The 15,044-nt window shown below is 44.8% G+C and overlaps 1 protein-coding gene across 1 annotated transcript in view; it reads right to left on the bottom strand.

The window, feature by feature from the left end:
- LOC126427085 (uncharacterized) overlaps positions 1 to 15,044 on the bottom strand; it is a 104,091-nt gene that overhangs the window by 15,989 nt on the left and 73,058 nt on the right. The window contains exon 5 of the mRNA XM_050089262.1: positions 6,467 to 6,493. Within this exon, the coding sequence (XP_049945219.1) occupies positions 6,467 to 6,493 (27 nt within the window). The remainder of the gene's footprint in view (positions 1 to 6,466; positions 6,494 to 15,044) is intronic.

Here is a 15,044-nt window from a genome sequence, read left to right as displayed (position 1 = left end):
GGATAGAGGAGGAAATGGAGAGAGAGCAGAGGGAGGAGGAGATGAACAGTAAAGAAGAGTTGGAGGAGATGGACATGGAGAAGGGAGGAGAAGATGGACAGAGCGAGGGATGGAAGTGGTTGACGGAGAAACAGGGCAGGAGGAGATGGACAAAGAGAAGTGAAGGAGGAAATAAATGGAGGGAGGTGGACATGAGCACAGAGTGAAGAAGCGGGTGGACAGGAAGGACTAGCAAATGAACAGAGAGGGGGAAGAGCACATAAACTGGGACAGGAGTAGGAGGAGCAGACAGAGGAGATAGAGAGAAAGAGAGGGAGAGAGAGGGCGGGGGTAGAGGAGATGGAGAAAGAGGAACAAGGAGGAGATGGACTAATAGAAGACTGGAAAAATTCAGTTCTATTTGGTTCAATATTTTACTACGAATTTCAGACCTGTTATCTGGAAACTCTAAACAGGTAGTACATATTCATTAATCATGGTGACATACAGTTTTATGTTATCTATGTTAACAGCATCGTTTGGTAGTATTAACGTAGAAATAAAACAAAAGAGTTGAAAAATAAGAATCAATTTAAAAAATAACATAAAATTAAGGGAATTAACTGTAGTTCCAAGTGAATAACTTTCATCTTACATTACTAGATATGTTACTGGCAGACTCAGAACAACTCGAGGTTTACCGAGTAACTACTACACGTACTTCCAAACATATTGTTGCTACACTATTCTACATCACCCACACTGACACTTATTTGGCTCAGCATTCCTCGAATCTGTGCATACCGATGTGGTTGACAATAGACTTCTTCAGTTTCGTTTTTATTTTATTTTTATTTGTTCTTATTTGCTCATATATATATGTCTCTGTTAATTAAATGTATATGTGCCTATTATTACCTATAATTAAGGAAACGCTTCTTTGACCTGTTGACACTATTTTGATACTCAGAGCGTCCACTTGATCTTATAGACCGAAAAGTAGGCAGTTTCCTGTTAGATATCTGATGTGCTATCATATTGACTTTAGTCCACAAGTGTTGGTCACCTACGATTGTTCGCAGATCGCAGTCTAATTGTTTGCTGTCTCTCTCCCTACCTGAAAAAGGGGCATCTCAGAACGACATGATTAGCCGAACCTTCCTCACCTCACTCACAGATTGGTGCGTTGCCACATCCTGTTCGACAATGATGTGTGGGATATGGACAGTGACCTGTTAATAGGTAGGTGCAGCGTCGCGCAGTTTGAGCCTGTTCCAGGTGCTTGGGGATACGCTGTAAACACGTATTGTAGTGCTCCTAGGGTCCCAGTCAGACTGCCATTCAATTCCAGGGTCCTAAATGTCTTTTATCAGGAAGATACGTCCTTGTGATCTCGTACACACGATCATATTGCTCGCGTCCCAACCAATACAGCGGTGCCCTGTAACGTACCACGACATACACGTCATGTAGCCCGAAGATCACAACTGAACCCTCTACAGGTGTAGTGCAAAAGGCAGCGGCGAGCCTCAGAAGTACGCTCCGCAGAATTCGCCACAGTATTGTTTTGTAGCTGCCTGGTCTAAGGCGATGCACCCAGACGCTGGCAGCAAAGCCCACAGTAGCGTTGATGACAGCTTCGTAATATGGCCGCACTACTTGCAACGGTAATTTTTGGTCAGCAGTACGAGCATGGGCAATCTCATGCATGATTTTGACTGCTTTCTGAGGAACAGATTTTACCTGTTGTAGAAAGTTCCTTTTCTCGTCTAGAAGAGTGGCTAAATATCTATGACAGGTATAACGTCAAGCACCAGGAAAGGATTTCTGGTAAGAGAAAGTCTTCTCTGAGGAAGTATGTATGTGGTTTTATGAACGGCTACAGTTAGTTTCTTGCTCTTGCACCAATGCTGCATCTGGATAAGCACATCATTCACTTTTTCCTCAAGTCTCGCCCTGAAGTCTGCAAGAACTGCTACTAGGATGACATTTGTGTATGTGACAATATCGTCAATAGCATCTGCCCCATATAACAGAAGTAATAGGGGTTCAGCACTAGGATTCGAGGACAGTGGACCACTTATGGAGACAGTAAATATACCAAGGGGACAATATTACACGTGCCAAAAATTTATTAACTGAATAACAGAATTTTAATTTATGCATGCAGAGAGAGAACAGCACCGATAGAAATTAACATAGATGTACGACGAGAGTGCCGTCTCTCACCCACTTTATTTAACATATATGTCGTACTGACAATACCGTTAGACAGTCGAATGATAAATTAGTCCAGGAATAAAATTAATTTCTAGAAATACACATTTACATACTGTAATCTTTGCTGATGGCCAAATAATTTGCCGGCCGCTGTGGCCGAGCGGTTCCTGGCCCTTCAGTCCGGAACCGCGCTTCTGCTACGGTCGAAGGTTCGAATCCTGTTTCAGGCATGGATGTGTGTGATGTCCTTAGGTTAGTTAGGTTTAAGTAGTTCTAAGTTCTAGGGGACTGATGAGCTCATAAGTTAAGTCCCATAGTGCTCAGAGCCATTTGAACCATTTGAAGAAATATTTAAACTGATATTCGAATGAAAGAAGTAGGAAAATACTCGGGAAAAGACAGGAATAAAGTAATATGTCCTTAGGAACTAAGCACAGGGAAACCATGTCAAGAAAGCTGCACGAAAATTGTGAATAAATCGAAAAAGAAATGATCGTCGGAAAAGATAAATTCAACATACAGAAAAATCAAAATCACATCCGTTGAATTAAATGGAGGAGTGTCAACATTAATAGTGCACAAAGAGTTACGATGTTAAACGCAGAGGAGAGAGAGGATAAGTGGAAAGACGGTGTTTAATGGCTTTAGGAGGGAAAAGAGCTGTCAGTGACGAGCTGGAAGAAGAAACAGACATCAATAAGGGGTTCATTGTTACTGTCAGAGTCTGACACAGATATGGAGGACTTGCGCTTGAATAACGTAAAAGAAATAGATACTCAAGTTTTGCAATTCCTAAATGCGCTGGGATTAAACGCAACAAAACGACTTTTCATGTTGTGGTGGAGTCTTTCGAAAATATCATCGGTACAATTCCAAAGGTAGTAAAGGGAAACAAATGCGAGACTTATTGCACAATCAGTACAGTAGCTGAATTCAAGTTTCAGAAACAAATAGCATAGGATGCAAAAATAGTTGTGGCCGCGGCCGATGGCTTTGCTTTAGAAAAGGTAAAGGCAGTTCTGAAGAAGCAACACTTAAGAAAAATTAAGGCTCTTTTATGGGATTTGCAGACCTAGGAGTAACGTTAGGGAATGTCGAATGGTGAAGGATTATCGAATTTCTGAGAAAATAACAGTGAGCATTACGGAAAGACGTGAAATATACATATGTATAAGTATCATCAATTAGTGCTGAAGACAAATGACGAAGTGCTCGTATTAAGAACGGTATAAGACAGAGATGAACTCTTTCATTCTTACTGTTCAATGTGGCCGCGCGGAGTGGCCGCGTGGTTTGAGGCGCTATGTCACGGATTGCGTGGCTCCTCCCGCCAGAGATTCGAGTCCTCCCTTGGACATGGGTGTGTGTGTTGTTCTTAGCATAAGTTAGTTTAAGTAATGTGTAAGTATAGGGACCCCAGACCTCAGCAGTTTGGTCCCTTGGGAATTCACAAACATTTGAACATTTTGTTCAACGTGTACATCGCAGAAGCAGTGACAGGTCGGTCCAGGAGTGGGGTTAAACCACAGAGCGAAAGATCACCAGGGATAAGATTCGCAGATGACATTGTTCATGTCAGTGAAAGCAAGGAATATTTGCAGAACATACTGAATAGAATGAACAGTCTACAGAGCACAGAAAATGGACTGAGAGTAAATCGAAGAAAGGCGAAAATAGTGAGGTGCGGAAGAAACGTGGTTTGTGAGAAAGTCTATTGTTATCAAAAAAATTTTCCTTGTTTTGAGAAAGATATTTCTGAAAATGTGTGTTTGGACTGCAGCTTTGTGTCAGACCAGGAAATCCCAGAAAGAAGAGAGTCAAAGCATTTTTGACGTGGTGCTATAGAAGGATGTTGAAAATTACGAGGACTGATCTAATTGCCAGCATACCATACTGATTGTCTCCCACTCATAGAGTGGCTTTTCGATAATCGTCTGTGAGCAGTGGGACCATTTGGGAACCGAACAAAGAGCTGTATTTTAAAAGTGGTTGTGGCGAATACTAAGCCTTACAACACAGGTGCAGTAATTCACCACCATATTATGTTTAGAAGCCATTACTTAATTTGACTAATTTTAAAGGTCGTAATTTTTAGGTATATTTACTAACGTCTTACATGAACACATGAATTTTAAGATTGGTTATTGAAATGTATCTAGACAGAGAGAATCCCTTGGGTGCTCGATGGTTATCTCTGATTGTGTCCTCAGAGTCCGCCTACCAGATGCTTTCACAATCCGTCATGCTGAGCTATAGGATATTTGGAAGGCCCTGTATCGTATGAGATGATCCAAGGGAAACATGTTTCTAAACTAATCCAATACCCTTAGTGCTCTACAGGCTCTTCAAAATAAGCATGTAGGTGAAAAGGTTTCGTAAAATATACGAACTGCATTTCTCTTGCGGCCACATTGTGGATAGGTGGTGGTGTTCTGCCAGGTACCTGGGCTGGAAACCAGCAGGTAGATATAGAGGTGAAGGAGGCCTGTAGGGAGTGGCAGTTGAAGAAAGCATCATTCCCTTGGAAACTGTGAACTCACCGTTGAGCCAGAAGGTCAGGCGTGAATGGGAAGGTGAGTGGCTTGTCACCGTTGCTCTTTGTGGGTGGCGTTTTCTCCGTAGAAAGTTCCAGCCATTTGCGAAAATCGTTGAACTGTCCAGATTTTACTCGAAGCTGTTAGGTTGGAGGCGTTTCAGAGCGGTGTCTCATCCCTTACCAGTCCAACCTTTAGTCAGCTGCATTTCCTGCTGCTCCATTTAAAATCTTTCATTGTACCTTTCCTCTTTTAGTTGACTGCTTTACAAATCATGATTTAATACATCATAATGTCTCTTTCTCCCTCTCTCTCTCTCTCTCTCTCTCTCTCTCTCTCTCTCGCTATGTGTGTGTGTGTGTGTGTGTGTGTGTGTGTGTGTGTGTGTGTGTCTGTATGTGTGTGAATTCCTATGGGACCAAACTGGTGAGGTCCCTAGACTTACACACTACTTAAACTATGTTAATAACAACACACACACCCATGACTGAGGGAGGGCCCGAAACTCCAGTGGGAGGGGCTGCATAATTCGGGACATGGCACCTCTAAGTGGGCGGCCCACACAGAGTGGAAATAATGTAAAACATATTGTGAGTGTGTACTGGAAACTTGGAGTTTCAATAGAGACTAGCAACTGTCACAGAAAAGCCTTACGTAAAATGTTGCCTGCGAATTCCCAACTGCGTCTTATGTGGAAAGTAATATCAATAGCTGGGTTGGATTGTTTGGTGGATGAGACCAGACAGCGAGGTCATCGGTCTCATCGGATTAGGGAAGGAAGTCGGCTGTATCTTTTCAAAGAAACCATCCAGAGATTTGCCTGGAGTGAAATCACGGTAAACCTAAATCAGGATGGCCGGGCGCGGGATTGAACCGTCGTCCTCCCGAATGCGAGTCCAGTGTGCCGACCACTGCGCCACCTTGCTGGGTTCAATAGCTGGCATTGCTGGGACTCAGTGGGGTGGGGGATTACTCTATCAAGGAATCCATCAACTCTTCCACAGAAGGGAGAAATGTTTCTCCTTTCAAAGAGTATCAAACTAACATTCAGCCCAACAGTCGCATCTGTGACTATTTTCTAATAAAACACTAAAACAATCATTAAAGATTTAATTTAATAATTGCCAACCACTTGCTTCTTTTCAGAGTGTGTGGTAATTCTGTCCATTTTGTAATGAGAATTTTATCAGAATAGCAATTGTCATGATGTTAACAGTTCTTTTGTATTATTTATTACAGCATAATTCTTGTACAATCATCATGCCCAGCGGCCTGGGTGAGCACTGTTCTGGAATGAGACCTCAGGTAGAAGGACAAAACGATGGACCAAAACATTCTGAAGTAATGATTCAGTAGACATACATAAAAGCTTTTGAAGTCAGTTGAGGTGCCCGCGGTGGCTGAGCGGTTCTAGGCGCTTCAGTCCGGAACCGTGCGACTGCTACGGCCGCACATTCGAATCCTGCCTCGGCCATGGATGTGTGTGATATCTTTAGGTTAATTAGGTTTAGGTAGTTCTAAGTCCTAGGGGACTCATGACCTCAGATGTTAAGTCCCATAGTGCTCAGAGCCATTTGAACCATTTGATGCCAGTTGATTACATGGCATGCTCATTGAAACTGGATTTTGATATAACATCTCACATAATAAATAATGCTGTAAAGACACTGTTGCACAACTGAGAACATATCCGCAACAATAACAAAAAGTTCGGTTATGTGGACGATACATACCTCCTAAAGGTGGCTTGAATCCCAGAGCTGCAGAAAGAAAAGTGGTGTAAGTATATAAAGTCAACAGAGTCTGTTTTCAATAAATATAAATGTACAAAAGTAAATGAGATAAGTGCAGGAGAATAGTATAGTTCTAAGTTTCTTCAGCGATGGCAGTCGCTTGTATACAATAGACTCATATCTAAATCATGAAGCCAAAAAGAAAACTTTCTACTGATGGTTTAAAAACTTAATTTCAGACAAATTTCAATTAACGATGATCTTATTGCGTAATTTTTATCAGTCCTAGGAATCTGCATGGCAACAAATAAAATGGAAACAAAATTATATCAATAAAACACACTCAGCGCAGTGCCTATGTGAACAATCAAATCAGCTTTCTATAGCACTCTGGCGTGTTCCTTTCCCTGTTTTGCCCAGTCGGAACTAGTTATTCACTTTCAATGCCTTTGAGGTTTATAGGAGATAACAGTGAAATCTGTCGTAGTTTTATTTCTTTTGAGTTCAGCTGTCACAAGGCATATCTTGAATTTCATTCATATCAGATTTTCAGACTCATCCAAAGTAACCCTAAATATTGGAAAATATCATTTAAAAAGTCTGTGAGATTTAGAAAAATATGTGAGACAAGATGATACCTTAGTTTTAAACGGTCAAACTTAATTTTCTTTTACCCCTCTCTTAAATTAAGTTTCATTTATATAAGTAATAGGCTAAAATTGTAAATTCTGTTCTATTTTCATCTGTTCTGACTGCAGCAACATACACAGAAACAAGTTTATGTTTCATGTATAATGATATTTAGCCGTAAGTCACAAATAATTTTATATGTGTTTGTGAGGTACATTTGTCATCTTTCAGTGGCTTAGGAAGGCGAAAGGTTGTTCCTTATTTAACAAATAATATTTTGAAGAACGTTAGGAAAATTTTCCCTAGCTACAATTAAAAAAATGAAATTATTCCAAAGCTAATTACTAAAGATATTAACGATTTAATGATGTAAAGATAAATAAGGTACTCTTCACACTAACTGCGAATAAAGTAAAGTCTTGCATTCAAAATAAGATAGATTCTTGAGCAGAGATGCAATGAGCACTCTGGGACAAAACCTGTCACAGTGTTTGCTGCCCTTATTTGTATATGACATTGCATTCCAAGATAGTGGAATCGAAGATGGCAAGGCAGGAAATTAAAAAAAGTCCAAGACAGGGCAACTACTGAAATATCCAAGATGATGGAACTACCTCACTTCTCCAAATTTTAAAATGATGGGAAATTTAAGAAGCCTACTTACGACAGCGAGAAATTCAAAAAGCCCAGACTTGCCTGTGCTGCCCTGTTTTGGATGCGCTCAGTATACCCAAATGGCATGTATATTGCCAATACATTTAGGGGCAGTGTTATGGAACAGTGTCTCCCATAACTGCTCTGTAATCTACAGGTAATTAATAATCGATTCATAAAATTAGACTACAAATTCGATTCAACTTTCGAGCGATAAATGAAAGTGTACATGTAACTGAAACAAATGCCAGCGATTGTGAATCTAATAAGTTCTTCATTATCTATGCTGTGACTGATGTGTGTGACGTTTCTGTGTAAGGTGGGTCTGCTGGCTGGCTGTGGGAAGTCGAGAACTGCACGGCGAGAATAGCAAGTGGTTCACAAATCTTTTTTTCGCTGAAAGGGACAGAACGCAGCCAGGTACACACTGGGAAGCAGCTGCAGCGCGGAACAGATGTGGGACGCCTTGCGTGGTCACTGCATGGCCAGCCGGGAGAAATCTGCATTCTGTAAATTCCATTGTGAGAAGGAGCAAAAAGAATAACTTTTAAAAAGATAGAGGTTTGTGACGGGTTGAGGAAAAAATTAAGCAGTCAGAGAGAGAAGTACCCATTGGATTCAAAGGAGGCCAAGAGTAACTTATGTTGAAATGTAGGGGCAGATATTCATAGGCACCTGCTATAGGTGTTGAATATCAAAACCTACGATACTTAGAATTCTTTGTAACGTCAGATGCCATCAGATAATAGAGTGCTGTTGTCATACTGAATACTAGCTCTCGGAAGCTAAGTAAGGTTTCGTTACTCTTGTGGAAGATGCAGTTTTACAATGGGACCTGGTTAGCGATATTATACGGCTCATCGTCTGACGTTTATTGTTTCACGAAACCGTGAACAGTAAACGTTGTTGTTTAATGATCCAGGATTGTATCGCCCATCTGAGGGAAGACGAAACCGACTACTCAGTGTTTCAACAAGATGACGCTACTGCTAACAGAGCTTACAACACACTATGCGTCTTATGGAAGAGCTTTTTGGCGAAATTTTCATCTCAAAGAACCTATGGCAGCCTAGCTCCTCGGAGTTTACGCCAACAGACTTTTTTCTTTGGGGAATAGCATGTAGTGTACCGCAAACGCCAATGCTTGATTGGAGATTTAAACATTGAAATACACTCCTGGAAATTGAAATAAGAACACCGTGAATTCATTGTCCCAGGAAGGGGAAACTTTATTGACACATTCCTGGGGTCAGATACATCACATGATCACACTGACAGAACCACAGGCACATAGACACAGGCAACAGAGCATGCACAATGTCGGCACTAGTACAGTGTATATCCACCTTTCGCAGCAATGCAGGCTGCTATTCTCCCATGGAGACGATCGTAGAGATGCTGGATGTAGTCCTGTGGAACGGCTTGCCATTCCATTTCCACCTGGCGCCTCAGTTGGACCAGCGTTCGTGCTGGACGTGCAGACCGCGTGAGACGACGCTTCATCCAGTCCCAAACATGCTCAATGGGGGACAGATCCGGAGATCTTGCTGGCCAGGGTAGTTGACTTACACCTTCTAGAGCACGTTGGGTGGCACGGGATACATGCGGACGTGCATTGTCCTGTTGGAACAGCAAGTTCCCTTGCCGGTCTAGGAATGGTAGAACGATGGGTTCGATGACGTTTTGGATGTACCGTGCACTATTCAGTGTCCCCTCGACGATCACCAGTGGTGTACGGCCAGTGTAGGAGATCGCTCCGCACACCATGATGCCGGGTGTTGGCCCTGTGTGCCTCGGTCGTATGCAGTCCTGATTGTGGCGCTCACCTGCACGGCGCCAAACACGCATACGACCATCATTGGCACCAAGGCAGAAGCGACTCTCATCGCTGAAGAAGACACGTCTCCATTCGTCCCTCCATGCACGCCTGTCGCGACACCACTGGAGGCGGGCTGCACGATGTTGGGGCGTGAGCGGAAGACGGCCTAACGGTGTGCGGGACCGTAGCCCAGCTTCATGGAGACGGTTGCGAATGGTCCTCGCCGATACCCCAGGAGCAACAGTGTCCCTAATTTGCTGGGAAGTGGCGGTGCGGTCCCCTACGGCACTGCGTAGGATCCTACGGTCTTGGCGTGCATCCGTGCGTCGCTGTGGTCCGGTCCCAGGTCGACGGGCACGTGCACCTTCCGCCGACCACTGGCGACAACATCGATGTACTGTGGAGACCTCACGCCCCACGTGTTGAGCAATTCGGCGGTACGTCCACCCGGCCTCCCGCATGTCCACTATACGCCCTCGCTCAAAGTCCGTCAACTGCACATACGGTTCACGTCCACGCTGTCGCGGCATGCTACCAGTGTTAAAGACTGCGATGGAGCTCCGTATGCCACGGCAAACTGGCTGACACTGACGGCGGCGGTGCACAAATGCTGCGCAGCTAGCGCCATTCGACGGCCAACAGCGCGGTTCCTGGTGTGTCCGCTGTGCCGTGCGTGTGATCATTGCTTGTACAGCCCTCTCGCAGTGTCCGGAGCAAGTATGGTGGGTCTGACACACTGGTGTCAATGTGTTCTTTTTTCCATTTCCAGGAGTGTAGCTTCATACATGAGAAGCATACCATAGCCAGGTGGACAGAAAGGGATTCCCAATAAAATTAGGCAGGTTGAGCATTGTATAGTCACTCGTGGATGTCATTCCCAACATACTGTACATAATGACCACACAGTTACTTTCTGAGCACCCACACAAACAGTGTCACTCAATACACATATTATATACTCGTTACAGAGGAAATGTTGAGAAAGAAGAAATCCTGACCTCTGCCGCATTCGAGCAACGAAAAAATTCATAGGTGACAAATGAAAATTTCTATCAACGCTGGGGTTCTATACCGGGTCTTCTGTTTAGCTGGAAGATGCATAAACTAACTACGCTACCTTGACATAGCAGTTAGACACAATTGCGCAGACTACACAAGTGTGCTACCCGTGCTACATCCATATTCCTATTCGCCGCACAGCCGGCCATGGTGGCCGAGTGGTTCTAGGCGCTTCAGTCCGGAACCGCGATGCTGCTACGGACGCAGGTTCGAGTCCTGCCTCGGGCCGGGATGTGTGTGATGTCCTTAGGTGCAAAAATGGCTCTGAGCACTATGGGACTTAACATCTGTGGTCATCAGTCCCCTAGGACTTAGAACTACTTAAACCTAACTAACCTAAGGACATCACACACATCCATGCCCGAGGCAGGATTCGAACCCGCGACCGTAGCGGTCACGCGGTTCCAGACTGAAGCGCCTAGAGATGTCCTTAGGTTAGTTAGGTTTTAGTTCTAGGGGACTGACGACCTCATATGTTAAGTCCCATAGTGCTCAGACCCATTTGAACCATCATTCGCCTCACACTACCAAATTTGTGTCCCCTAGCCCTCTTCCCCCTTTTCGCTCACCGCATCACACAAAGTCCCTGCACTGAATGATGATGTTAGCCCTGACTGCTGAGCCAAAAGATTATGACCTCCTGCTTCATAGCCTGTTTGTCCGTCTTTTGAACGAAATACTGCACTGATTTCGCGTAACAGGGTTCCGACGGTTTGAAAATTCGGAAATTAGTGGTAAGTTCTATGGGACCAAACGCTGAGGTCATCGGTCCCTAGGCTTACACAGTACTTAATCTCACTTAAACTAACTTATGCTAAGGAAAACATACGCACTCATGCCCAAGGGAGGACTCATACCTCCGATGCGGGCAGCCATGGCAAGGCGCCTGAGACCGCACGGCTACACCGCGTGGCCCTGACGGTTTGTTTGCACAGCTCATGTACTTCGCGTAAATAACGGGCCGCTGATTTGCTTACGCAGTGATGGCAGCAGATAGCGACTCAGATGGGTACCGTAGGATTTACATCAGACGCATTTGGTCGCCGAGACATCACCGTGAGTTCACTATATTGCTCCTCAAACCACTGTAGCACGGTTCTCGCTCCGATACACGGACCATTATACTGCTGAAAGATGACATCGCCGTCGGAGAAGACGCCGAGCATGAAGGAATGGCCAGCCAGAGTGGCCGAGCAGTTCTAGGCGCTACAGTCTGGAACCGTGCGACCACTACGGTCGCAGGTTCGAATCCTGCCTCGGGCATGGATGTGTGTGATGTCCTTAGGTTAGTTAGGTTTAAGTAGTTCTATGTTCTAGGGGACTGATGACCTCAGAAGTCCCATAGTGCTCAGAGACATTTGAGCCATGAAGGGATGCAGGCAGTATGCTACTGCCAATGTGTCCAGAATGAGATTTTCACTCTGCATTGGAGTGTTGGCCGATATGAAACTTCCTAGCAGATTAAAACTGTGTGCCCGACCGAGACTTGAACTCGGGACCTTTGCCTTTCGCGGGCAAGTGCTCTACCATCTGAGCTACCGAAGCACGACTCACGCCCGGTCCTCCCTTTACTTCTGCCAGTATCTCGTCTCCTACCATCCAAACTTTACAGAAGCTCTCCTACGAACCTTGCAGAACTAGCACTCCTGAAAGAAAGGATACTGCGGAGACATGGCTTAGCCACAGCCTGGGGGATGTTTCAAGCATGAGATTTTCACTCTGCAGCGGAGTGTGCGCTGATATGAAACTTCCTGGCAGATTAAAACTGTGTGCCCGACCGAGACTCGAACTCGGGACTTTTGCCTTTCGCGGGCAAGTGCTCTACCATCTGAGCTACCGAAGCACGACTGACGCCCGGTCCTCACAGTTTTACTCATATCAGCGCACACTCCGCTGCAGAGTGAAAATCTCATTCTGGAAACATCCCCAGTCTGTGGCTAAGCCATGTCTCTGCAGTACCCTTTCTTTCAGGAGTGCTAGTTCTGCAGGGTTCGCAGGAGAGCTTCTGGAAGGTAGGAGACGAGATACTGGCAGTAAAGCTATGAGGACCGGGCGTGAGACGTGCTTCGGTAGCTCAGATGGTAGAGCACTTGCCCGCGAAAGGCAAAGGTCCCGAGTTCGAGTCTCGGTCGGGCACACAGTTTTAATCTGCCAGGAAGTGTCAATGTGTCTCCGATTACTACCACAGGTGCCACGCAAGTGCAGGAGAATGTCTCCCACACCATGATACTGCTCCCACCAGCCAGTGTCAGTGGGTCGCTTCACGTTTGAAGGCGCCGTTCACCACCATCGACCTAGTGTAGCAAAAACGTGGTTCACCCGAAGCGCCGACACTTTTCCACTGATCGACGGTCGTACCCCGGTGGTCCTGTGCCCACTGCAATCGTAGCTAACGATGTCGTTGCCTCAACATGTGAACACGTGGGGGTGGTGTGCTGCGGATCTCCGTGTTGGGCAATGCACGATGAGAGGTGTGCTCCGGGACACTTGTGCGGGCACCAGCACTGTCCTCTTTCGGCAGAGGTGCCACAGGTCACCATCCGTGCTGCTTCACATAGCAGAGAAGCCTCCGAGCCCAACGTCCTGTGAAGAATAGTGGACGTCTAGCCATTCAGCGCCTAATAGCAGTTTCACAGTCGAACCGCTTTCCGCAGATGATCACGACAGTAGCACGTGAACATTCGACCGTCTCCGCCATTTTAGAGATACTCGTTCACAGGTTCTACGTAATAATAATCTGCCATTTGTCGAAGTCGCTTATCTCGGTGGATTTCGCCATGTGCCGCCCGGATCTCCGCCGTCCGTGGCTGCTCCACTTACGCACTTTCATCACTGCGTCACGTGCCCGCAGCGCCAGCAGGCGGCGTCCAGCGACGCGGTGGGCAGTCGTCGTAATGTTTCGGCTTATCGCTGTATATCTGTGTAAGTGGTGCCTGTTCTTTCGGACATGTCGGGAAGAAAAGACACCACTCTTATAGGTTGTAGATGTTTTTGAAGGCCTTTATGGTCAAACACATCAGATGGTAGAGAGTGCCAAAATTAGCACTGTGCGATCTAGAATTAACGCTAAGCAATGAATACTTGGTTTTGTCTTATTTACTTTAGCAGTCCAGGCTAATATTGACAGTGCAAAATGACAGCCACTCTTCTCAGTGCACGCCTTGTGAGGCATGAAAGTTGCTCCCCGGACTCTGCTTGAGTTTTGTGCACTGAACACTCCGTGTAGCCACACGGGAAAAAAATACAATTAAGGGCAATATGGTATATTCGTTTGGATGTTCACGTTACCAATTCTGACACAGAGACATAAGCAGTTGGCACGACGTGTGCCCGCCTCTCTGCCCACTGAAGCCCTCGAGCTGCCTGCAGCACTCACTCACTCTGCACGGAGACGCTCACAAGGCGACACTACAGAGCGCTCTGCCCTCTCCGACTCCTTTCGTACTCACACGGCTTCAAGTTCAGTGTCTGGACGTAAATTTGCTGAGGTGCTGCCTCGCAGTTGTCACACAAACAAAACAAAATTGGCTTTGAAGGTGACAAGACTTCCGAGTGTTGTTACCCAAACAGCATTTGACTAACTCAGCTTGTAGCATAGTCGGATTTTCAATCATGAACACGAAAGTGGAATCTAGCTAGTAGCATACTTTTTTAAATGTAATATTTATCAACAAATGCGAACGTTAAGTGAGAAATAAAAGTAGCATCCTTTTATTGACGGTTACTAGATGTCGTCTAAAAATGAATTTAAACTTCTTAGGAATATGCCAAAACGTATTTTATTCAATGAAAAAATTACATATTTCAATAACACTAGTGAGTCTGTGAAAATGTTACTTTTTCATTATATATCTGATGTATCGACTTCGTATGCCATATTTCAATTTACTGTCAGTAGCAACGAATAACCAAGATGTTATTAAACACTATAGTTCCATATCTGTCAACTAAGATTACATTTTGTTACTAGATATAGAAGTTTTAAAAGAAATCAAACGATACAGGGTGACGCAGAAAAACGGGAACATTTCCACAATCCAATAAAACTAGAAGTGATGAAGGAAATAAATTGCATTCATCGTAACTGAAACCTCCCAACTTTGCCATTTAGGAAACATTGATGGCATTTCTCATTTTTCAAAAATTACGTCCTTTAGATGGCGTCCTCCTGTACGAATACATTCTTGAAACCTGCTGCTGAGATTCCTCATAGACCGCTGCAACATCTCAGTTGGGATACTGTGGATTGCACCCCAAATTCTCTGTTTTAACTCGTCCAGGGTTCTTGGTCGAGTCGTGTAGACTTTGCTCCACGAGAAAAATCACAAACGGATAGATCTGGCGATCTAGGAGGCCCGGGTATGTTAATGAATCGTGAGATCACACGGTAGCCAAACAATTCTCGCACGTATGCCC

Source organism: Schistocerca serialis, chromosome 11 (genome assembly GCF_023864345.2).
Source record: "Schistocerca serialis cubense isolate TAMUIC-IGC-003099 chromosome 11, iqSchSeri2.2, whole genome shotgun sequence".
Lineage (NCBI taxonomy): Eukaryota > Metazoa > Arthropoda > Insecta > Orthoptera > Acrididae > Schistocerca > Schistocerca serialis.
Note: the sequence above shows the minus strand (reverse complement) of the source record. Positions and strands in the feature narration are given on the sequence as shown.